The sequence below is a fragment of the Mauremys reevesii genome, linkage group 10 (assembly GCF_016161935.1).
Source record: "Mauremys reevesii isolate NIE-2019 linkage group 10, ASM1616193v1, whole genome shotgun sequence".
Lineage (NCBI taxonomy): Eukaryota > Metazoa > Chordata > Testudines > Geoemydidae > Mauremys > Mauremys reevesii.
Genome location: NC_052632.1, coordinates 75,840,805 through 75,867,605, shown reverse-complemented (window position 1 = coordinate 75,867,605; position 26,801 = coordinate 75,840,805). Strand labels below are relative to the sequence as shown.

The 26,801-nt window shown below is 43.7% G+C and overlaps 1 protein-coding gene across 1 annotated transcript in view; it reads right to left on the bottom strand.

Moving 5' to 3' along the window:
- Positions 1 to 26,416, bottom strand: part of FOXK1 (forkhead box K1) — a 73,927-nt gene extending 47,511 nt beyond the window's left edge. Inside the window, exon 1 of the mRNA XM_039492452.1 lies at positions 25,869 to 26,416. Within this exon, the coding sequence (XP_039348386.1) occupies positions 25,869 to 26,248 (380 nt within the window). The 5' untranslated portion in view covers positions 26,249 to 26,416. The remainder of the gene's footprint in view (positions 1 to 25,868) is intronic.
- Positions 26,417 to 26,801: the final 385 nt, after the last annotated feature.

The window sequence follows — 26,801 nt, the reverse complement described above, 5'->3', positions numbered from 1 at the left end:
TATGGGTGCACTTCTTATAGCATGTAAGGTGCCACCAAGCACTGCATTTAACCAGGTCCTCTGCCATGGTATTCTCCAAAGATTCAGCTACTGGTCAGGTCAGTACTTCGTCTCCCTTCTGATGCCTAAAAATCATCAAGACCAAAGTAAAAACAAGAATTTCGTAATAAATTATTGTGAGATTGTAATTAAATTATGTTATATAATTATGCACATACTATTTGCAGAGGGATTCCAGTAATTCCTGGCTGGATGCTGATATCTTAACCAGTGCCTCATTACATCTCTTTTGGCATAATAAACAAAGCTGATAATCAATACCCGTGAACCACTTTTTTGCCAATGACGACTAATCAATTTGAAGCACCCCTTCCATTTATATTAATCTGTAATATTAAAAAAGTTAATCAGGTATCATGTTCTGAGCATTAACTGTCAGTCTAGAACAGGGGTCGGCAACCGACGGCAGCGGGCTGTGTGGGACCGGCGGCCTGGACCCCAGCAGGCAGCAGCGTCCCATTAGAAATCCTGCCCGGCCCAGACTCCACCAGCAGCCAACTCCCGCCTCTTCCCGCAGCGTACTGGGTTCCTGCCCCTCCTCCTCTCCCTCCCTGTGGCCGAACAGCTGATGGCCCTGGAGAGGGAGGGGGAGAAGCAGAGCCGGAACCGCAGCCGCAGTGTGCTTGCTGCTCCGGAGAAGAGGCAGAGACAGGGCCTTGGGGAAGGAGGGTGGAATCAGGGCATATCCCCTCCAGCCTCCTGCCATGAGCATCCCCACGACTCTAGCCCACACCCCAAGCCCTCTGCCCTGACTCCTAAACCCCCCACCCCGCCAGCCCTCTGCCCTGATCCCTGCACCCCCACACCCCTGCCCCGACCCCTCCCCTCCCACGCCCCCAGCCCTGACCCCTGCACTCCCCCACAGCCCCAGCCCTGACTCCGGCACACACACACACACACACACACACCCATATACCCAGCTCCCCCCCACTCCATGCCCTGACTCCGGAATCTCCCCCACACCCCCAGCCCTCTGCCCTGACTCCTGCACCCTCCTCACACACACACACCCATCCCCCTGCCCTGACTCTTGCACCCCCCACATCCCTACCCCCACCCTGAGCACCAAACGGAAGCTCCTGCACACACACCCCACATTCCTACCTGCACCCCTCACATCAAATGGCAGCTGCCCAGGTAAGCACTCCACACCCAAACCTCTTGGCCCAACCCTGAGCCCTCTCCCTCATTCTAGCTCCTGGCCAGACCCAACACCCCAACCCCCAGCCTGCTCCTTCACCCCCAGTGCTCAGTGCACTCCCACCCTCAGCTCAGTGCAGAGAGAGAAAGGAAGAGAATGGGCTAAAACCAGGGAGAAGGTAGGTACCCACTCTATGTGGGCAGGGCTGCCAGACCGGCAGCAGGCTGAGCGGGGCCGGCAGCCGGGACCCTGGCTGGCTCAGCCCTCTGCTGCTCTGGGGTTCTGGTTGTCAGCCGGGGTCCTGGCCGAAGGCCTTGCTCAGCCCGCTACTGGCCTAGGTGAATGGAACTCCAGGCCAGCAGTGGGCTGAGCGGGCCGGCAGAGTATGATCTGCATTTTAAATTTAATTTTAAATGAAGCTTCTTAAACATTTTGAAAACCTTGTTTACTTTACACACAAGAGTTTAGTTATAGACTATACAGACATAGAGAGAGACCTTCTAAAACATGTTAAAATGTATTACTGGCACGCGAAACCTTAAATTAAAGTGAATAAATGAAGACTCGGCACACCACTTCTAAAAGCCTGCCGACCCCTGGTCTAGAACCACAATTTAACTTTTGTGACAACTGCATGTTTGATATGACTGTCTTAAGTATAATTATAAAAAGTTGATTTTTAAACATTTTCTCAAATATACATATCTACTTAATTGTTCTAGGTTGTCACAGTTGGTATCATTTATGGGAGAAAGGACTTTTAAATGATACCCAACTCAACCCACTTCCAACAAACCTGTATTATCAACAATTCCACCAAACAGAGGATCTGGAGATTGGGGTGGGGCTTCAGGAGGATGGTGGTGCAGTAGCAAGTGATTCCTGCCATGCCACAGAGGGCGACAACATTGTAATTATGATTCCATAGATTTTTAGAAATCTAATGGCATCTCCCTTACCTTTCTATTATTAACTCACCCCAGGAATTACACATGCTCCCAGTCTGTAAGGAGTTATTACCAGTCCTCCATACTCAGCACCAGAGAAACAGCCACAAGATGCTGGTCAGAAAATAAATTTGTTTTTCAGACCAAAAATCTTATCAAACAAATGTAGAACCACAGAAATTTTGCTGCCTCTCACGTTATACATTTGTTTGATAAAAAGATTTTGATCTTAAAAACAAACTTATTTTCTGACCAGCATCTTATGGCTGTTTCTCTGGTGCTGAGTATGGAGGAGTGGAGTATCTCCATAGTTAGGGAGTCATGATGATAGAGGAAAAGTCAGCACTGCAGTGTACTGGCTTTTCTGGAAAATCTTCACTGCTCTCAGCTAAAGCATGGACTAAGACAGTTGAGTCCAGGAGGTAAAGGCAGGAAAATCTAACAACAATATGGGCAATTTTCCCACCCACTGGAAGCAAAGAGGTTTCCCACTGCCAAATGGCAGGCTGATATATCAGCCCATGGTGTTGGAGAAATAGAGAGCCTGCATCTCAGAAAACATACAACAGAGGAACATATCTGAAAACTGTACTACCCCACCCTGCTGGTGCCAGCAGGCACTGATGTGCCCATAGTTGCCAAAGGATTTTGTGCTTAATGCCAGACTATATAGGGACAAACTCCAGCTGCCTGCAAAAAGCTTGATGAAATTAACAACCATTTTTGTTATTCAGAAGTAGGGAATGCACCACTTGGAACCATTAGCCAATATAACCAATGAGGATGTAGTATCAGAGCCTGCAGAGACTACCAATAAAAAAAATAAAAAATAGACTATATTAAATATAACCGTCGTTATGCTAATAAAAACTTCACTGGGAGTTTTTTGCTACAGAAATTATGACAGAACTTCTATGGAACACAAGATGTAGCAAGAGTGGCACCAAGTCCTGCTAACTAGCATTACAATGAATAGGATCTTATCAATCACTTGCCTGGTGTGCTTCCCACGAAGACCAGTTTACATGATGTGAGCTGTCACACTTAACATCTGAGTTGCAGAAAGACATTTACCTCCCCCAGAGCTGACTTAAAATTACAACTATACATGTTTTTCTTACAGTGCTTCTTACTAGAAAAGGCTCTGATAGATGTTATTTCTCTTGCCTTCCCAAGCCAGGAACTCAAGTAACTAAGCTTCTTAATACTGAATGTGCCGTGACTACACTAGCTGCATAAAGCTACCCCATAACCAGTGTCCTTGTCTACAATGCTTCCTGTTGAGCAGCTAGGTTTGGACTAGCAGAATGCTCCTGGAAATTGCCAAGCACTTCCATACTATTGATTGAACAAGCTGCAATTTCACGATTAGCTTAAGAATTTTCACCCATCCTCATCCTGGAGGGGTAACTGGGTAAACTCTATGGCCTGTTATACAGGAGGTCAGACTAGATCATCTAATGGTCCCATATGGCCTTAAAATCTACTAATTATTTTCCAAAGATCCAAACTAAAACTATGTCCCATCATCCAAACACCCCCTTCCCTTTCCACCAGTATGTGTGTAACATGAAATGCAAGCCATTCATTGTGGAAAAAAGGGGCTTTTCTAACCTGGTTATCATTTCACCTACGTAGATATCTGAGGACCTGAAATATCAAAGGCTCTAGAAATATAAAGAAAATTTAAGATCAATTTTTTTAATTAACGCCAATTATTCCAAACCTGAATTTACACACAAAAAAGGAACGGAGAAAAATGAAAATGGTTTCTTTGTTCCAACAAGTGTTTCCCAATTGTCCTGTACCCATGGTAATCCTGCCATAGCAACCAGCAGTTCCTGTTTACAAAGAGCATAAGTAGATTTTATGTAGTCTCAACTGGGATGTGCAAGCCCTATATGCTGCAACACAAGTGTTTTTTCATGTGCTTCAAGCTCCCAACGTTTATTCAGTGATAGTCCGCTAGGAAAGGATGCAAATTAAGTGGGCTCAATAGATACAAGTTTCTCCAGTTTCAGAAAGGCAAATTAAAACAAGTGCCATTTCTCATTTTCACACATGAAACTTTTTACTAACATTTCTCATTGCAGTTACATAGATTAAAAGTTATTTACCATATGTAATTCATCTATGTACAATTCAAAGAGAACACACCACAGGTTGCCTGGGGACTGCATGTTACTATGTATTAGTGTTTTTTCCAACACAGCAAGACAGGATTTCACACAGGCGGAGGACGTGCTCTAGTGCAACTGTGTCTATTTAAAACAAACATTACCTGCATTATCAGGCAAAACACTAATTATACACAAAAATGTCTCTTAAAAGCACCAATAAGTTAGTTAGTTCTAATGAACCTTTTCTATTCAGCCCTGTGGCACAGGGCCCCACTTGATATTATGCCATTTCATCCAAGCTCACAAATGTATTAACACACCTTTCCACACAAAGGCACATTTTTAAACAGGCATTTTGATCAAACTCCCATTTAGTGGGAAATGTGGTCTGGGGCACAGTGGTTCTCAAACTGTGGGTCGGGACCCCAAAGTGGGTCGCAACCCCATTTTAAAGGGGTCACCAAGGCTGGCTTAGACTTCCTGGAGCCTCGGGCCAAAGCCTGAGGGCTTCAGCCTGGGGAAGTGGGGCTGAGATTACTGGCCCCCTGCCTGGGGCTTCAGCTTTGCCCCCTCCTTCACCTCACCAGGGGTGGCAGGAGTTGGGCGGGCTCAGGTTTCAGTCCCCCCTCCTGGGGTTGTATAGTAATTTTTGTTGTCAGAAGGGGGTCCTGGTGCAATGAAGTTTGAGAACCTCTGGTCTCAGGTTTAGAGCAGGAGACGAGTGGTCTAGACTTCGGGGTTCCATCCTGACACCATGTGTTCACATACACAAAAATGCCTCTTTCTTCTCCTGACATATTTACTCAGCGATGTCCCAATCCATGTATGACACCACACATTACTGAATTAGCGAAGAGTGAGATCCCAAACACTAGACATCACAAAAGGAGTCAGCAAGACACAGATTAGAACAGAGCAAACAGTGTATATACATACTACCTTGGTATAATCAGCAAGTCTGAGAAAAAAAATACTAAAAAAAACCCTAATCACCACAAAACAGCAAAATGCTACTTTGATAATATATATTCTTTAAAAGTTTGAGAGAGCCTGGTGAGGGCTCTTTGAACACTTCAACACTGAAAGGGAGAAAGCATAGCTTCCAAGAAAAGTTTATATTGAAATAATGCGGTTGCAATTTAAATCAGCTATTCCATTCTCTATACAGATATCTGGACCAGATTATCTTATTGGCTGCCTATAAGACAAATTTTAATTACCATCAACAGCACACACACCTCAATTGGTAAATCCACACAAAAATAAAGTATATGACAGTGACATTGTTCCTATCAAGAAAAAAAACTGGTTAATGTCTCAAATAAGAGGATGCTAGATTGTTTATTTCTCTCTACTAAATTATCCTAGTTGAAATCAAGTGTCATGCCTAATTCTGCCTTTCAATACCTTTTGATGGTTTCTTCAGTGCTGTTTTGGTTTTGCCATTCCCAAATGTCTAGGGATGTCAGATTCATTTTTATTCTGCCATCTGAATCTTCACTTTACCAGTCTTATTTACTATGCTATATTGCTCAAAACTGAGAAGAGTAAAAAGCTAGTCCAGCCATGCTTTCTAAATAAAAGCCACAGTTCATGAAAATACCTAATTTCTCCAAAAGTATCTCAAGTGCATTTCATAGATGAGTGAGAGATATTCCACAGAGTGAACCTAGCAATTGGTTTAACACCAGCAATGAAACTGGCAGACTGGAGACTCCCTGTGGTCCAGACTCAGGTGTGCAGTGTAACTTTTTAGATAACTCAGTTCAATTAATTTCCAAGGCACCAAGGTTTTACTTTGTAAATTAATGAGATACAAGCAACTCAGCTCAATGCAATACTTGAAAACCTACTGAAAAAGATCCCCTAGAGAAACACTGTTTTCCAACTATGTTCCCAGATCCAAGAGTAAGAGAGTGTTTTCAGCTCTGGGAATCCACCCATATCAGTTTTGAAACCTGTGAGCCAGCTGGCCAGAATTTTACCTTAATTTGCATCACTGTCTACAAGCAGTTGAAGGGAGTATATACCACACATCAAAATCTCAGTCATTTATGAGCCTTCATAGACACTTAAAATCCTAGACCGGGGTAGTAAACAGACAGACCGCAGGTCAAATCTGGTCTGCCAGATGCTTTTGAACAGACCCCAAAATCTTTTTATTTACTTATTATCATTATTGTTACTATTTTATTATTTTCTCTTAAATCTGGACCTTGGCTATACTTTGATCAAGAAATCTGGACCTTGACAAAAATAATTGACTACCCCTGTTCTAGACCCAATTAAGACAAACTTACTCATAGATTAAACAAACAACTGCATCCTACAAGGAAGGAAAATGTAAAACATTTGCTGAATGTAACACAACCATGTGGTCTGACAGATGTTTCCAGATGGAATGAAACCATGGAAGACGATCCCTAAGACCAATGCACAGTGTAATCACAGCTCTCAAAGAACTCTATTAGGAGACTAGTGGTTAAAACCACTGAGACACAGCCCTTGTACTTCGGCGGATGACTCAACTAAAGTCCATTATACCATCCTTTAAAACATGCATGACAATAAAACTTGCCAGTTACTCTGTGCCCATTCATCAGCAGCAGGAAACAAAAAGGGAGTGCTATAATTGTGTCTCACTAAGTCTTACATTTCAAAACACTGGAGTCAGTTTCCAAATATTCCATTCATTCCAAACCACACAGGGCTCATTGCTATCAGAGGATAGGCTTCTTTTCCTGTGGTGAATATTCAGTGTTGCCGTTCCTTTAAAAGGATTCAACCACCAAGGTCCAATGGGATGAAGAGGAGAATATTGTGTGGGTACAGAGTCAAACACTAGAAAATCTAAAGTAATTACACACAATGCAAGGCCCTACATAGACAAGCCTAACAGGTCTTTGCCTGTAATCTCTTTTATTGGAGTCCTCCCAATCCCTCACAGCTAGCAAAGCAAGTGAGCCTTGCAGCATGCTCTGAAGGTCAATAAACTAGGACTATTTTGGACCCAGTCAGCGTGAGCTCCAAAGCTGAGAATGCCATAGCAACTGGTCCTTCTATACAAGTGCAGCCCCAGCTCAGCACCCCTGTGGGATACAAGGGAGAGAGGAGGTCTTTCAGCAAAGTAGCTCCAGGAAGTTAGCAGTGATTAGCCCCTTCCTACCATATTTTTCAAGTAAAATTCTGTTTGAGGCTCCACAGTTGTCATGTAGATATGAGCACAATTTAAATAAACATTAAGTCTCTGCTCATCTGGAAACAAACAGAGTAAAGAGGTGACCCTCCTAGTCCCTCCCAACTGTCCTCTATGTCAATAAATCTTAACCTGGCTGTTTGAGCAGTGTTTAATCATAAATGGATTTAAACAAGCTCAGGAATATAAACAGAGGTGAATATCACTCACTGCAAGTGGGGAGAGAGTCTACACTGGAACCTGTACATCGAAACTGAAATAAAAGAGGTCAGCTAACTTGGGCTCATGGGGGCTCTGGCCATGGAGCTAAAAATGCCTGTGTAGATGTGTGGGCTCAGGACCCTCCCCCATCACAGGATCCAGGAGGTGAGGCTCTAGCCTGAGCCCAAACATCTACACAGCAATTTTACAGCCCGCAAGCCCATCAGCTGACCCGGGCTAGCCACGGGTGTTCAATTACTGTATAGATGTACCCAAAGAGCCTGATACAGAGAGGTGCTCAGGACCTGTTGCAGAACTGGGTCCTAAGCAATGAACAAAGTAAAGAATTGGAAAACCCATTAGGAATAATGTGTCAGCACCTGATGTTCATACAAGTGTCATATACAGACTAGAAGAGTTCAAAATTACAATCAGAAACATGCAGTCGTGTTGTAGCCACATCTATCCCAGGATATTAAAGAGACAAGGTGAGTGAGGTAATATTTTTAATTGGACCAACTTCTATTGGTGAGAGCCGCTTTCAAAGTCTTTGTAAGCTCGAAAGTTCGTCTCTCTTACCAACAGAAGTTGAAACACTTCCTCCCCCACCTCATCTCTCTAATCAGAGACATGGCATTCAGGAGCCAGAAACAAAACAAACTGTGTAAGCTATTTAATATACTAATTTTTTTTAAAGAATTCTAAATTGTTTAGAACATCCACTCAGATGTATGGAAAACTATTCTCACTGATTTGGTCCCACTGCCAGTAGGGAAACAGTGATGTTTATTCCTTCCTCTGTTGCTAATCAAGCTACAATTAACCTGTCTTTTTTTGCTTACTTTCTGCATTAGAATCAATGGAGCAAGCACAACAATAGTAAGAATGGTTGTTAGTTACCCGTTACAAGGGAAGTTCACCGTGCATAAATGGTGAATGTACATTCAGAGGACATTTTGCAAGAATTTAAATATGTAAAAGTTGTGGGCTGGACTGGATGCCTGTTTGGACTGGACAATAGAATAAGGAGCCTCTAGGTTACACATTAGAATACAGGTCAGGTTAATTTTGATTGAAAGAGGTTTAGTGAAAACAGCTATTTAGTGTTTTATGTGGAATAAGTTGGTGGTCTCTATGCTCCTCCTATTAGACTGGTATCCACAACACAGGAAACACTACAGTGCTAATAAGAGATGGTCACATAACCACCACCCTATAACGGAAACCTACTGACCACTATACTTACCTACATGCCTCCAGCTTTCATCCAGACCACATCACATGACCCATTGGCTACAGCCAAGCTCTAAGATACAACCGCATTTGCTCCGATCCCTCAGACAGAGACAAACACCTACAGAATCTCTATCAAGCATTCTTAAAACTACAATATCCACCTGGTGAAGTGAAGAAACAGCTTTACAGAGCCAGAAGGGTACCAAGATGTCACCTACTACAAGACAGGCCCAACATAGAAAGCAACAGAACGCCACTAGCAGTCACCTATAGCCCCCAACTAAAACTGCTCCTGCGCATCATCAAGGATCTACAACCTATCCTGAAGGGCGATCCCTCACTCTCACACACCTTAGGAGAGAGGCCAATCCTTGCCTACAGACAGCCCCCCAACCTGAAGCAAATACTCACCAGCAACTACACATCACACAACAAAAACACCAACCCAGGAACCAAACCCTGCTACAAACCCCAGTGCCAACTCTGTCCACATATCTATTCAAGGGACACCATCATAGGACCTAACCACATCAGCCACACCATCTGGGGCTCGTTCACTTGCACATCTACCAATGTGATATATGCCACCATGTGCCAGCAATGCCCCTCTGCCATGTACATTGGCCAAACCAGACAATCTCTACACAAAAGAATAAATAACACAAATCTGACATCAGGAATTGGGATAGCTCAGTGGTTTGAGCACTGGCCTGCTAAACCCAGGGTTGAGAGTTCAATCCTTGAGGGGGGCCATTTAGGGATTTGGGGCTTTAGTTGGGGACTGGTCCTGTTTTGAGCAGCGGGTTGGACTCCTGAGGTCCCTTCCAACCCTGATACTCTGATTCCACTCAAAAACCAGCAGGAGAACACTTCAATCTCTCTGGTCACTCAATAACAGACCTAAAAGTGGCAGTTCTTCAACAAAAAAAACTTCAAAAACAGACTCCAACGTGAAGCTGCAGAACTGGAATTAATTTGCAAAATTACCACCAGATTAGGCCTGAATAAAGACTGGGAGTGGTTGGGTCATTACAAAACCTAAACTTAATTTCCCCAATACTAATTTCTCCCTACTGTTACTCACACCTTCTTGTCTGTAATGGGCCACTCTCTTACCACTTCAAAAGTTACTTTTCCTCCCTTGGTATCCTGCTGTTAATTGATTTATTTCGTTAGACTGACCTCACACTTGGTAAAGCAACCCCCATCCTTTCATGTATTTATACCTGCTCCTGTATTTTTCACTTCATGCATCTGACGAAGTGGGTTCTAGCCCACGAAAGCTTATGCCCAAATAAATTTGTTAGTCTCTAAGGTGCCACAAGGACTCCTCATTGTTTTTGCTGATACAGACTAACACAGCTACCACTCTGAAACCTGTCACCATAAGAATTAGCACTCTTGCTGGTAGGGAGTGTAGCAGCAGAGACTTCATGGATTGAGTGTGCGTCTTCCCTCAGGCTAAGTGGAGGCACACTGACAGGGCCAGGTAGCCAAGCACTGAACATGACCTGGTGTCACAGAACTTCACTTTGTAGGGCTGTCAATCTGGCACCTTTGACCAAAACATTTTTTTTTTAAAAAAGATAATTTTTACTGTTAGTTTTAAAACTGATTACTGTATTTCAGAAACATCAAACATGCACGTAAAGTTACCTGGTAACATCCCTTTAAATGAAGCTAACAGTACAGAACAGGAAAAACAGAAGTTCAACAAAGGCAACATCAAAGAGAGAAAAAATTCCTATTACTTATATGTCCCCTTACAATAAGCACCAATACGATTAATAATGGATTAGGTATATTACTGCAGAGGGTTACCACAGCAGCAAACAAGGTTTCCTTCTTTCTCAACTCCCTCTTTTGCTGGCCTGACAAAGTGACTACCGCTATACAATGGAGCACTGCCTGTTTGAAACAAAGGAGGCCGAAATGGATTTATTTTTTAACAAACATACTATACAGATCTTTTTCCTTTCCCTGCATTTCTACTCCATCAGATGGTGGCAAATTGTCTATCAGATCACATAAGCTACGTTACCAAGAAGGAAGCCTGTCACTGTCAGAGAGCTGCAAAAGAGACATCAGAGACACCACTGTCCAGATTTGGCCACCCTGCAATACAAACTAATGCCAGCTTTAAGATCACTAAACAGGACTTGAGTTACATTTGAATCAAGACCCTCTGGTGGAAAAAAAGGCAATTCAACAGTTCACAGGGCAAAGCTCAGTAATTTCTCCTCTCTATTTCCTGATTTTCATCAACCATCTTGAAATGCGTTCAGCTATTTCATGTTCTTATCTAAATCTGTACTCCACAAGCAACCAAATGCCAAAGTCACTATGAAATCTTCTGGAGACAACAGTCATGTGATCTTGTTTTTCTGCACAATTTCACAATGATGTTCATTTAACATCCAAGTTCTCGTAAGGAAAGATCACATTCAAAAGACTTGATCCTTCACTCTCAGAACAGGAATATTACCATTGACTTCAATGGGTACAGGATTGAGCCCATTGTTTGAGCACTCCACTCCCTCCAGTGCCCAGCTTAAGCTCACAAAACTGTTAGGTTTCCATCGGCCTATGATGGAGAGTCTGCCTCTCCCCTTTAGAGTGCATTCACAACATGCTAAGTGACGCAGGTCAGTTAAATAGCAAATACCAGTTCTGCAATCTAGAATATTTAGCCACTTAATATTCCTGGAGACATGCACCCCCAATTTTTTCTACAAGATCCTGCTTGACAACACAAAGCTAAATCAGGTTGCAAATCTACCACAGCAGGTAATTGCTAAAGAGGACTCGGAAAGGGATGAACACCACTTACATCTCTCTCACATTTCCCCAGTAGCTGTGAGGTTCGTTTCAAGAACTACTATGACTAGCTTTAAAATTAGATTTAAGTAACCAGAAGTAATTGCTGATCATGGTCATAATTTAAAGTGTTATTATTAGTTTACTACAGATCATTTTGGTAGACACAGCCAGCTAACATGCTTCTCCCTCAGTTATAAACCACCATCCACACCTACTTCAGGGCCAGAAAAGCCCTAGCTGCAAACACCTACAAGGAATTTCCTTGTGACAAGTTCTACAAATGCAGTTATATTTTTAGTAAGAAATTATACAATACACTGAAAATTAAAAATTCAGAGACAGCAGAAAATGTAATTGATTGTAAAAATTAAACTCCACGAAGTACTGATTATCCATTTCCATATTTAACACCATACAACATTCTTAAACTTATCTGAAACTGTTACAGAATTTCCAGTCTGCCATAAAATCTAGCCCCTTCCTTCCACTGAAGAAATCTGGTCAAACTCGCCATGGACACTAAGGGTACGTCCATACTACCCGCTGGGTCGGCGGGTAGCAATCGACTTCTCGGAGTTCGATATATCACGTCTCATCTAGACGCGATATATCGAACTCTGAACGCGCTCCCGTCGACTCCGGAACTCCACCACCGCGAACGGCGGTGGCGGAGTCGACGGGGGAGCCGCGGACTTCGATCCCGCGCCGTGAGGACGGGTAAGTAGTTCGAACTAAGGTAGTTCGACTATAGCGTAGCTGAAGTTGCGTACCTTAGTTCAACCCCCACCCCTAGTGTAGACCAGGCCTAGGGGCCATCAATGAATTCTTCTATGAACTTCTCATGACAATGTCTTCCCATTACTACAAATATCCCACTCCTCAGGTATTTTTATACCCTGGAGGAGGAGGAGGAGGAGAATTACCCATCTGAAGAGACCAATTCATAAAATACCTTAACACCACAATTTCCATGGGAGAAGCACTGTTTTAGCATCTTTGTTGAATACACTAGATTAGTTTAATTGTCATACAAATTTCATCAACTTTCTCCTAATGGACCATTCATCACTAGTTTTCTTTGAAGAACCCACCTGATCTTGAAGGTCCCTCAATCCATCTCAAAATGTCTTAATTTTTCAAAACCGAGGAACTACCTCTTATATCAGCACAGGCTGTGGAAAACAAAGCAATCTGTGAAATTCACAGAACATTTCTACTTCCCACGTACATCTACCAGGAGAAACTTAAGCACAGGGTGTTACTAACCTTTTACAGTCAATCACGCTCGCTAAGAGGATTCTAACACAATGCACCACCATTATCTGTTTTCCTCTGAGCCTGGTTCAGTTCAATGGGAAAGCTACTTGAAGCGAACTAATGTATTCTTTATGTACATTATAAAAAACCTATCCAGATGGATTTAGACTTCATGAAATGCTCACTCAAGTCCATTTTGCTCCCTGTGAAGACATTTCATAATCCACTCAATACCCAGCAGATGAAGCCAGGATTACTGTTTAAAGAGTTGGTCTGAGGCTATCTTTAAAATATAATTTAAACCCTCTGATCGCTGGCACTTTCCAGACTCCAAGCCACATAAATGCTTAGGGCAATACATGGTGTATATTACACATGCATACCCGCAGCATCCAGTGAAGATGAACTTCAAAACAAGGCTTGGGAAGAGGGCCCAGAAATTCTGAGCTGGTTAGTCTCAACTCACATACCTATTAAACAGGCTAATTCCAGGCTCACGGTATTCTGCAAGGGAAGAGCTCACTGGATCAACTTCTGAAAAGCTGCATAGCAGGATAGGGTTCAGATGTCAAAGAAAAAAACAAAACTACCCCCCTCCCAGGTTATAGCCAGTAAGCGAGAAAGAGGTATAACACATTTTAACTCATTCTGTTTTTATTATTGTGCAGAGGGCTTTTTTCACTGAAAATAGTTTACCAAGGCAGAACAACACTGCCTTTTCCAAAATGGCAGCATGCATGCACTACCTTTAAACCATGAAGTGAATTTACCCAACTATTGATGCATTCTCTTCCTCCTACCCTCACCCCTCCAATCCACTATAGTACATGGAAATAGAGAAAATTTCCTCTGAGTTTTAATACTCATTTAATTTGGACGCATTAGAAGAACTTCACAGTTAATACCTCAGCTCCCTAAGGAAAAAGGCACTAAGCTTCTTCTCTAGCTATTAAAAAAATTAATTATTAGTCTATGTCTGCACCAGGGATGCTACAGCAGGACAGCTATGCTACTGTAGTGTAGATACTTCCTACAGGGATGGAAGAGGTTTTTCCCCTCAGTGTAGGCAATCCACCTCCCCGAGCAGGTAGCTAGATTGACAGAAGAATTCTTCTCTCGAACTAGACGCATTTATACCAACGCTTAGTTTGGCATAACTCTGTTGGTCAGAATTTTAAGTGTAGATCAGACATTGCTTGCAACACGTTCTGCTTTGTGCTCTACAAGCACAAGCTACATCAAAAGGAACAAGGGACCGCTTGGAGAAAGAGCATTTACCCTCTTGCAGAAAAGAGCCCTTCAGAGATTTTGGTTTATCACACAGCAAGAGGGTATTCGGTTCATTTAGCCACAAAACAGAATAATCTCATTCAGATAATTTTAAAACAGATCAAGTCTAGACCTAAACTACTTGTGTAGCCATTTATAATAGGCAGCTTATGAGTCCCTCATTTACACCTCATGGAATACAAAGATAGTTGGAAATAGATTTCTCTCTTAGGCTATGCCTACACTTGCAGAGTTTTTGCACTGTCAGTATCAACTGTGTTGGTGAACCGGTGAAAGAAAAATACTGGTTTGTGTACTCACTTCCACAGGCATCAGAGAGTGTTTAGAGAGGCACACTGAGGGCAGCTATCTCACAGTGCAGCTCTCTCCATTTTGATGACAGGTCTTTTGGGAAGGGTGGGGGGGGAGAGAGGGGGTGATCGTGGGGCATCCTGGGTCCCTGCACAGCCTCCTCTCCCCAAACACTGATCAGCTCCAGTAGCTCAGCGTTGCTCCAAGCAGGGGATCGTTTGCTCGGTGGAGCAGCCATTGTTACCTGGCCAGATGATAAGTGAGCACTTGCCAAGAAAACAGGAAGGGGAGTTTCAAAGTTCCCGGGGCTTTACAGGGGGAGGAGTGGATGTCTGTTTACCTGGTGTCAGAGCAGCAGAGCTGCTGGCCAGAGTGGTCACCTAGGCACTGTGGGATATCCTCCGGAGACTAAAAGCTCTGTAAACAGGAAGAACATGTCTTCACTTGCACATCACCACAAAAGCATCACTGGTAAGAGCTGTATGCCTCTCGTGGAGATGGGTTTTTTTGTGGTGAAACTTCTGAGTTTCACCGCAAAAAGTCATTGGCAAGTATAGACACTCCCACGGTTTTTGTGCAAAAAAGGGACTTTTTCCCACTTTAAATGGCAAATGTAGACATGCCTTAAGCACTGGATGGGAATATCCTTTTCCCATCTTAGCCTATGTCTACACTACATAGCTTTTAGCAACACGGCTATGTCGCTACAGCTATGACGTTAAAAGCTGCACAGTGTAGCCGCTGTTTGTCAGGTCTCCTGCCAACAGAAAAACTTCCACCCCAACAAGTGGTGTTTGCGTTGTCAGCAGGACAGCGCTCCTGCCAACAACACGCTGTTCACACTGGCGCTTGCTGTCACCAAAACTTTTGTCTTTCAGGGAGGGGTTTTTCAAACAACTCTGAAAGACAAAAGTTTTGTCATTCATTTGCCAGCGTAGACATAGCCTAAGTAACACTGTTATACCTGAACAGGCAGAAAAGGGGATCAGCTCTGGCCCTAGTATTCCATTACAACACAATAACTAAGGCTATATCTACACTGGCAATCGAGTGACAAAACTTTTGTCCTTCAGAGGTGCTAAACCCCCCTCCCCAAAAGACAAAAGTTTTGCCGCAGCACATACTAGTGTAAACAGTGCACTGTCAGCAGGAGCACTCTCCTGTTGACAGCGCAAACCCCACTTGTTGGGGATGGAAGTATTTTTCGGCAAAAGTGCTGACAAACAGCGTTTACACTGCCCAACTTTTAGCGACATGGTGTGTCACTAAAAGCTGTGTAGTGTAGACAAAGCCTAATATGTTCCAGGCTCTAACCTCTCTTGCTGATCTTTGTTTAATTATTTCCATACCAATCATGGCTTGCCTTGTTATACAGAGATCAGGGGGAGGAGGAAGGGGAAATGGCAAAAGCAGGAATGTTATGGATGCACAGCCGGATAGACAAGACAGAAGCAAAGGACTGCCCAATTATCAAACTTGATAGTGGCATCAAAACGTCCACCTACCTGAAGTGGGCTGGAGGCCAATGCAATGCAGGCTTGGAGGCAGTGGAAATCTGTCACAAGACAATTGTAATCAATATGCAAGTGTTAGTTTGCACAACACTTCCACGCTGATGGCCTGTTCTCAGAGGTCTGGACTAGGTCTTGAAATGAATGAATATGAGGAACACATATAGTCACAAGAATCTATGTGGCTGGTTTTTTTAAAAAAAAATATCAGAAATGTCTATCTGCCAGGTTGACACCTGGGATCAGTTTCTATTCCTGGTCTCTTCCTCCTCCCAAACAGCCAGGGGCTTTGCACACTGAAGAATCCAGATTTCTTATGCCCTGGAGAGAGGAAAGTTCCTTAGGTTGCTCAACAGCACTCCCTGTAATAAGTGCACAAACTGACTCTGCAAGGACTCCAGTCCTGCTTAGCCAGAAGTTTGGTGGCTGCAGCATGTAGCCTTGAGCGAGAGAGAAGATTAAAATGGCTTGTGTGGGAAGAATTCCTAGCTCTGACATGCAGAGGGGAAAAACTGGGCTTGTTTTTTGTTTGTCTTGTATTTGCTTTTTGTTTTCTTTTTGGGGAGGGAGGTGGTGTGCTTCTTAATTATATCTGAAGGCAGCCTGAAAGGTTTTTGTCTCCTTCCAAACTAAAAAGCAGATTGGGGTGGGAGGTCTCTGCTTGTTTGTTTACATTAAAATTCAGGTCTTATCTACTCTGCCAGACTCTATGGCCACTGGAATCAAGATATCGCTACAGGCTGAGAGCAACTGGGAGGGGACAGGAATTTTAGTCAAATTGTTCTTGTTTGATTTTGTTAACACCTATGTAAGTCCTAAATGCAATGGACACTTGGCATGAAAGGAAGTTTGGTAAAGATTCAACATCCCAACTCTTTCAGTTAAGGTAGGAGAGCTCACAATGCACTTGTCCAAGAGGACCAAGAAAGTCTTCTAACAAACCAGAGAAGAACAGACCTACATACATGATTTTTCCTAATGTAAAACTTCACACTCTTTATACATCATAAATGAGCCCAAAAAAGGGAAGGAGAGCAAACACTCCAGTGTTTAAAAATCCTCTGCAGGCTCACAGAGGACACTTTCCACTGAAGAAAAAAATCCATTACACTACAACAATTAAAAGGATTATCCAAAAACAACACACTTTTTAAAATTTCTTTTTAAATAACTAAAACAAGACGTTGTTTGACATTTTTCAATCACAATCTTAAGCTATAGTAGTTGCATACTTAAGCGTAGGCTTCTACTATAATACTATCAGCATGTTTGAAATTGTACTGATGATAGAATGCACCAAGACATGAGGAAAGAAACAGTAGTGCTACAAAGGGGAAGGCACACAAGGCAGTGAAGCAGCTACAGGGTATTAGGCTGTTAAGGTTTTTAAATGCTGTTGTCAAATAAAAGTAAGTATTTCATACAAATTAATTCCCATTCAAAAGAAATGCACTGACACACCTAAAGGCAATTTAAGAGAATGATTTGCAACGGTATTCATGGACAACAGTGAATGGACATTAATTAAAGTCATATCTGCACTATCAAACAAGCAATTTACATAAACATATCTAAAAGAGAAAATACTAGACAGACTTGCTTTTATATAAGCAACGTTAATTTCCCACATTTGAAATTGCTTCTTGCTATTTCAGTTGGCTTAAGAAATATAAATACTGAAATGAACACATGCATGAAGATAGTACATGTTATCGTGTTGTCAAATAGCAGATGAAACATTAATCCAATGGACTAGTAAAAATTGCCTTTTTGTGGCCAACACTGATTAGATAAACCAGTTTTTCCTCCAGCTTTTTCATTCTGCAGGTCTGTTCACAAAACAAAGATCTTCTAATCCAATCTGCTTTCCCATTCCTCCAATCCCCAAGTACTTGGCTATCAGTAGGTTTATTTTATTTTGCGGACCACCAAAGGTTCCACAGACCACAGTTCACCCCAAAACTGAAGAAGTCCTGGGTTATAATGCAGTCCTAATGAGATCCTTAGGACACAGCTAGGGGCTTGGGCATAGTACCACCCAAAAAAAAAAAAAGGCTACATACAGTTGGTTAAAAGTATTGTTGCATATCAAATATCCTTTTAATAGGGAGTACTATAGAAAAAGTTTGGGAAGTTCTGTCCCAAAGGATGACAGAGAGACAGCATTATTTAGGTATACAAAGTAATTAAGAGGGAAATAAATTCACTTGTGATGCTCTAAAGCATGTGTTGTCAACCACATCCGCCCCATTTCCACTTGGTCTGGAAAGGGAAACTGGCTCACCTGTGCCGCATCTATGCAACTGGAAACCTAAAGCTGGGTCTGTTATGCCTCTCGTTACGGTGCCCCTTGGCTCTGAACACAGAACACCCAGACATTGCCTCCTGAGACATTTAGTGGAGGTAGAAGCTGCTCAGAAAATAAATAAGCACATGTCAGAAGGTTTGATGTGGAGCCAAACACTTGAAGAGATCCACTCCAGAACAAAATCAGCTGGAGGTAACTGTCAAATTTCAAACAATGGCTTAACAGCCACGCTAGGGTCTATGTTGCTTACTTTACCCTAAAATGTAAGAGTACAAATTCCCCTGAACACACACTGCTTTGCACACTTTTCAAGTTCCACAGTCTTCAAAAGCTGTGGCAACCTGTCCTCCATGCTAGACACTAGTTGCTACATATAGGTCAGTCATATCATGCAGTTGCATGATGGAAGTAGTAACGTTAAGCAGTTTCCTGTTCTTTGCCAGCACAGTTCCCTATAAAACTACTGTGCCAACCACCACAAAAGGGAATTTGGCATTTCTCTGAACAGCTTACCAAACAGTTATTTGAGGCTAGTTACTCGGCGCTTGCCTGCGCCGCTGAAGCGCTTCAGTGAAGACCCTACCTACCCCGATGGGAGGGCTTCTCCCGTCAGCTTAAATACTCCACCTCCCCAAGAGGCAGTAGCTATGTCGACTGGAGAAGCCCTCCCGTCGACACTGCGCTGTCTATACTGGGAGTTAGGTTGGTATAACTGCATTGCTCAGGGGTGTGGAAAATCCACACTATTGAGCAATGTAGTTATACCAACATATGTTACTAGTGCAAACATAGGGTGGGGAACATTTTTTCTATCAGGGGCCCCTGACCCACGGGGGGGGGGGGGGGGGGGAAACAGTTGCTGGCCACACAGAGCCCCATGGGAGGGCGCGGAGGCTCGGGGCTTCCCCCCGCCGCAGGGCAAGCCAACACTCCAGGGGAACAACAGGAGGGGGTAACAGAGCCTTGGGGCTTCCCCTAGGGCTCAGGACTGGGGTGCAGGCTTCGGGAAGGAGTTTGGGTGTAGGAGGGAGATCCAACCTGGGGCAGGGGGTATAGGATGCAGCCTCTAGCCAGGCAGCGCTTACCTCAGGTGGCTCCTGATTGGTGGTGCAGCAGGGCTAAGGCAGGCTCCCTGCCCGCCGGGGCTCCGCTCTACTCCCAGAAGCGGCCACCAGTCCGGACCCTAGGCGGAGAAGTCGGGGGCTCTGCGTGGTGCATGCTGCCTGCGCTTGCAGGCACCGCGCCTGCAACTCCCATTGGCCATGATTCCCGGCCAACGGGAGCTGCGGAGCCAGCGCGCAGAGCTTCCCTGAGCACCCCTGCTCCTAGGGGCCACAGGAACATGCCGGTCACTTCTGGGAGCTGCGTGGAGCTGACTGGACTTCTGGCAACGCAGTGAGCTGGCACTTGTGGCTCCAGCCCTGCTCGGGGCTTCCGGCCCGCAGTGTGGAAACTTGCCGTGGGCCGGATGAAATGAAGCAGTGGGCCGCAGATCCCCCACCCCTGGTGTAGACCAAACCCAAGAATAATAATTTAATTAACTCTCTCCAGCTAAACTGAAATAAGCCTGATTTAAACAGAAGTGAGCATCCCACACAGCCTTCTGTGCAGGTTTATCTATCAGTTTAAATTCAGTCCTTAAATTACACCAGTGTGACTCTCTTCTGTAGACAGCCCCTCCATATCAGAGTCACAAAGTATCAACTTTTTTAAATGTTAGAAAAATCCCAAAACCATTTATACTGTAGCTTAGCCAAAAAGCTTCCTGGATACAAAATGAACTGTATATTGAAAAGTCAAGTTCTCTAATATTACAGACTCTTCAAGAAACTGTTCCAAAACAGACTCTGGAATCAAACGTAAGTGTGAAAAACACTGAACAGCATCAAGTAGTCCGATAACACTCAGATGATAGAGTTTTTCTAACAAATCTTAAATGGAAATTTAACTAAAAACTATAAATGATGAAAGAGGGGCATGCATAACTACGGATCAAAATCTTTCTTAGTAGAAGTATGCATTATATATAGGCTTCAGATGGCCTGTTTTAACCAATAAACAGAAATAAAACCTTCCTGGTGCGCAAAAAAATATATCTGTGTTTATCAAATATAGTAGAACATCAGTGTTATGAACACCAGAGTTATAAATGATCAGTCAACCACACACCTCATTTGGAACCGGAAGTATGTAATCGGGCAGCAGCAGACACACACAAGCAAATACAGTAGGTTACTGTGTTAAATATAAATTACTAAAAAAAATAAATAAAGGGAAAGCAGCATTTTTCTTCTGCATAGTAAAGTTTCAAAGCTGTATTAAGTCAATGTTCAGCTGTAAACTTTGGAAAGAACAACCATAATGTTTTGTTCAACGTTACAAACAACCTCTATTCCTGAGGTGTTGTTCTACCGTAAATACCAGCAATGGTTAATTGTCTCTAAGGGCTTGTTTAGGAGGAGGAGTAACGTAGATTACAGGATGTGATTGCTAAAGCACACTAACATGTTCCACATTAATCAGTCCATGTAGACCCTGCTAGCGTGCACTAAAGGTTCCATAGTATGCTTTAATGTAGTGCTCTTTGAAACAATACTACACTGAAGTGTAGTAGGGAAAATTACAAAGAAATCACTCATTACAGTATTTACTATTGTAATGAGTGATGCATACAATATACCTTACTCATAACAGTATTTACAATGACACACCCTCAAAAGACTCCAATTTTTGGACATCTACAACAACCTCGGAAATTGCTAAAAATATACCCCAAAAACAGAAGCCCTAATTATGCAATAGTTAAGAAACAGAACTTCATAGGAAAAGAGTGATCAGAATCAAAGATATACCTACAGCATTTCAGAAACAACTTTAGCTTTGCAGTCGTGGTTATGTGGTCAAAGCATTTCCTTGGTATGTGTACATATAGCTCACAGTTCCCTCTGAGCTATAACACTATACACACTCATACACCGTGATGGCATCATTCTAACCACAAGAATGGAGATTGAGTGGTTTATGAGGTCATCAAAACCCTGAAATGTGCATATCAGTTTTCCAACGTTGTGCCGATTTTTACTTTAGTCACATACTTCAATCCTACCGGCTAGCACTTATAAATTGCTTTGTCCCCGCCGCCCTTTATAAAACAACGTTTATAAACAGAGAATGCTGGGAATAAAATCCTGTTCTTTTATGGATTACTAAACTAGCCTTTAATGCTTTAAACCTCAATCTTACAATGACCTATGCGTGTGTTTAGCTTTATGCACTATGAGTAGTCCCACTGAAGTGAACAGGACTACTCATGGTGCATAATGTTAAGCAACGTGCATAAGTCTTTGCAAGATCAGTGCCTTAACGAAGCCTAAAGCTTTAGATAAGCACTTAATAAACCAGACCAAAATATACTGAACAGGAAAACCCCAATATTATATACAGAACAGCAGATTCTTGGCAACATGTAGTCCAATATTTAGATTTTCAATTTATAGCAGGGCTGATAAAAATGATTAAAAAATTAAAAGCCAATTTTACTTAAATTCATCTTATAATTTAATTGGGTTTTCATTTATGTGTTGTATTTCTTTACTGTCTTTCCATTTTATAGTCTTAAATTACTAGTTTCTTTAGCTTCCTAAGAGAATTGCAGCAAAGAGATATTTTTCTGAGAAGCCCCTCAGCGAAAATCCCCATCTGTGATGAAAAACACAAGTCCAAGGCTTCATTAATGTCCTTACCCCAAGAACACCAAAAACTCAAAGCACAAAAATTATTAACAAATAGCCTAGACAATATTTGCAACCATCACCAACTTCCAATATACTGAATTCCCACAAGTTAAGTGCTTTGACCAGACTACACTCCTCCATCAGCATTTGCAGTTTTGGTCACCGGATCTTGCAAACCCACGTGACTTAGGTGACTTTAAAAATCCCACTCTTAGGAGCCTAACTTTAGGCATCTGGTTTTGAAAATGTTAGCCTATGTGCATAAAAAAAGGTCACAATACCCTTCTCAAGGAACTGGAAGACTAAATAAATTTTCATTCTTAAAACTGAAACAAGTTTTGAAGCTACAAAGATTTTTTGCCACAAAGAAAAAGGGTTGGAATAAAAATAGAATTAACCCTTGACACTGCTAACATTTATGCATATGCTTGAGTTTAAGCACATGACTAGTCCCACTAAAGTTAAATTATGTACCTGCTTGTTTGCAGGATCTGGGCCTTAATTTTCAGTATTTTGTTTTCTGCCTATAGCAGTTTTTAATACCCTTTAAATAGTGGCTATGTTAAACAACACATTTATATTTTAGTTCATTATAAATTTTAACCTAGAAATGCACCACCACAAATTTTCAAATTAGTTTTGCACAGCGTCAACCTGATTTAAACTTTTTTTTAAATTAAATCAAGTGATTTCAGTGTTCCATCCTACTTTATAGACAGCCATTTGCCACAGTTTAGAATACTAATAACGATCACTGGATTGGCTCTCCCGTTAATCAACTGGTTAAGGACCTTCTTTAGTTTTACCTCAGGCCCTCAGCTCTTCCGCACAGCTTGGTTCCAGCTGATCACTAACCTCTAGGAAATGCCCTCCTTGTTGGTCGTTATTGCTTAATAATATTTCATAGCTGTGTCATCACATCTGTAAAATACAACCTTCCATAACGACACAGCTGTGAAATACAATACTGCAGCCTAGAATACGCACATGATGTAGGATAGCAATGCAGCAAGTGTCTTCAAATTCCACTAGTTTGAAAGATACTGTTTCCAGAGATATTCCCCATCTTCATAATGGACGAGTCTGACGGAAACTGTAGAGTTTTTCCATAATGCTTTAAGCGTGCCCACTGTAAGCTCAGGGGAGAGTTTCTAACAAGGCAAGGTATTTGGTATAATCTCATTTTTCCAGGAAACTTCTGAAGTGCAATGACGACAAATGGTGAATTTAAATCAGAGAGTTCTTAAAACTTCTCCCACAGTGTGGATGACTTTTGAACACAGCAATTGTCTCCTGGACCCCTCCTTCCCATTTATGGACAACCTCCCCTAACTAACAACAGCAGCAATGAAATACTCTTCTAAACATATGCAATGTATTTGTATCAGTCTTGTACTGTGTTTCAGTCAGGTGGAAATAAAGTAATAAAGTCAGCACCATATGACTAGCCAGCGCTCTGAAGACCTCCACAAGTACCGCGTGAACCACCATAGGCGAACTCTAATTTAAATCATTTGACGGAACTTCCATTAGATCATAACGCTTAATATAACATATAGATTTTTCTGCCACATTTACACAGCATAGTACTGCCAGACCTGATAATGACATTCACATCAAATAATATTTCAGAATAAAATGCACAGCAAGTTCTCAATACAAAATATTTAAAATTATCTCCATTTTTTATTGCTGACTACATTATTTAGACAGCAGTAGATGTGCATGGTTCTTACTGGTTCCAGGACCTAAAGTTCTCTTTTTGTCAAGAGCACAAACAGAAGTGGACAGAAGATCAGTTTTATGTCTCACCATGCATACTAAGCTTCAGGCAAGTTCTTTGTTTATTTTTTGTTTTATGTCTGTTATAAACCCTTGACTGTGTAGAGGACATGGGGAAGATGGAAGTTGTTTACCTGGAATGAACAAGAGGGCAAATTCCCTTAGAAAAGTGTTTTGCCATCAATCTACTTTACAGCTTGGAAAGGAGGGGCATGAAGTTCATTTACATGGGTCATAAAGAGTGGCCCAGAAGAGAGGGTGTCTTACTGTGCCGGGCTTCTAATTGTACAGAAAAAAGTAAATAAACTCCTCCCCTACAAGCGATGAAGGGACAGGGGGGGAAATCACCTTTTCCACTCCTTGAGTCACGAGCAAGTAGAGGGAAAAGAAACAGTGAATTCTCTGCTTGAGAGTATTGTTGGGCACAATACTTATGATTAACTACATGAAGAAACAGAATGACAGGGAGGAGATGAAGCTCACACAAATAAATCCAGAACCAAGAGGGAGCAATGCAACAGAAATGCCCTAGGCTTTAGGGGGCTTGTTTTACAAAGAAAGATTAATTAAACAGACAGTCAAAAGCCATCTCCTTAGAAAATGAAACATGTTTCAAACCCAAAACGCCTCAGAGAGCAAGCGGCTGGGGAGTTATAACTAAATTACTAAATACAAAAAGAAACAGCCAGCAGAGGAAGTGAGTAATTAAAAAAACTCTCTTCTGAGCAGAAGGCTGGTGAAAGAGGGATAACCCTTAGGGACCCTGCTGCTGGAGGTGAATGGTACTAAGGCCAAAAACTACCAAATAAATCAGATGCCCATACAAACAAGGTGTAATTAAGTGGAGAATAATAAAATAATAATCTCTTGCATTTATATAGTGCTTTTTAGTCTCAGAGATTACATATATTGTGTGTATGTATAGTACAGCTTTATAGAGATATACACAGAGAGATTACCTCACCCACCACTAATTTGCTGTCACCTTGGTGTAGAATGGGCAGCTGTTTAATAGCGCTTAGCCACAAAACACAATGTTTTCAGAGCAGAAAGTGGGGTGAAAAATCATTATCTCCTCTGCAGGAGGGAGAACCTCCTCCCTTCCACCTGAGAGGGTAAGCCCTGTAGCTTCCCTCTGCCACTGCCTGTTGCCTCCTCCTTTTCCCAGAGGTGATAAAGCAACATGCTGCTGTTCCCCTAGAATCTGAGAAAATCATTCCCCAACTAGCCTGTCCTCTACCAATGGGTAAAACACTCCCCATTTCCTTTCACCTCCCCAGAGTTCTCCTGGGAAATGAAACACAACTTTCTTAGGGGCAACTATCTGCCTCACATCCCTTAGAGCCTTTGGGTCACACGGCCTCCCATCCACCCCCCGGGGTGGCATCCTCCAGCAAAGACACCCCTTGGGCTATGGGGAGGACATCATCTCCCAGAAGAACAGCTCTTTCTCTCTCGATCAGAGAAAACAACCCTCCTTCCCCTTTCCCGACCCAGAGACATGACACCTCTTCTCTCTTGAGACAGGGGGCAGGCAATGCCCTGCATCCCCCTCCATGCGGGTGGAAGTGACCAACACCCCTGCACTCTTCCCCAGGGGGCCAGGGCACCCCTTTACCTTTCCTTCCCCCCCACAGGGATACCCCATATCCCCTCCTTCCCATGGGGGTAGGGGATGCCCCTTCTCCTGAGAGTAGGCCACTCCCAGGGGTGAAGGTGCCACCTTTCCCATGCCTCCCCAAGGTGGGATGCCCCTTCCTGACCCCAAGGAAGTGGGGGTGTCCCCTTTGCCCACGCCTCCCTGGGGGGGGAGAATGAGGTCGCCCCCCTCCCCAGAGTAGGGTGCCTCCTCCCTGCCCTGTGGGGACGGGGTGTCCCCTTTGCTCACGCCCGCCAGAACAGGGGGTTCCCCCTTTTACTCCAGGGGGTGGGGTGCCCACCCCCCTTGCCCACGCCCCCCGTGCCCGCGCTCACTGCGGGGGGAGCTGCAGGGCCGGGCCGCCCCGCCGCTGGAAGGCCCCGTCCACGAAGACGCCGTTCTTGCCGAGGCAGCGCAGGTAGAAGTGCGGCTCCTGGAAGCTGAGCTGCAGGTGGCGCCGGGAGATGAAGCTCGAGTGCCCCATGTTCACGTCCACCGAGCCCTGCGAGGAGTTGCGGCCTATGGTGACCGCCGCCTGCCGCATGAGGAACTCGAACTCGCGGCCCTGCAGGCGGGCCAGGGCCGGGCCCGGCGGGGCGGCGGCGGGGCCCGGCAGCGCCGGCCCGGGAGGGGGCGCCGCGGCCGGGCTGCAGGGCGCCGAGCGCAGCGCCAGCAGGGCCCGGGCCCCGCTACTGTCCTCCCCGACTTCAGCCATGTTCCCAGGCAGGGAGCGAGCCAGCGTGCCGGCCTCCGGGGCGGAGCCGGCGGGGGAGGGAAGCGGGGCGGAGCCGGGGGAGCAGCCCGGATCCGCCGCGTTTCTCTTCCCCACCGGGGGACCGGCCTTGCGAGGTACACGGGGGGCGGCTGCGTGTGCGCGCAACTGCTGTGCCCGGGCCGGTGTCCCTTAGCTGTCAGTGCGCGTCCACTTCCGCGGCGGTCAGGGGCGTGTGCGTGGGAGCGACTGGGCATGTGTGTGCTGTGGGCCACGTGCAAGTGTTCCTTACAAGTCTGTGTACACAAGTTGTGTGTGTGTATTCACAGGCAATCTGTCCACTGCATGTCCGTATGGGAGCAATTGTGCATATGGTGCTTTTGTGTATGTGTGTAACTATGCATATGCAGCTGTCCATTACATGTGTTTGTGTGCAGTAGTGCCATGTTGTGCGCAACTGTGCTCGTGTGTGCAACTCAGCCATTGCATGTGTGTATAATTGTGTATAAGCTGCTGTTGTCTGTATGTGTGCACACAATTACACGTGTGTAACTAT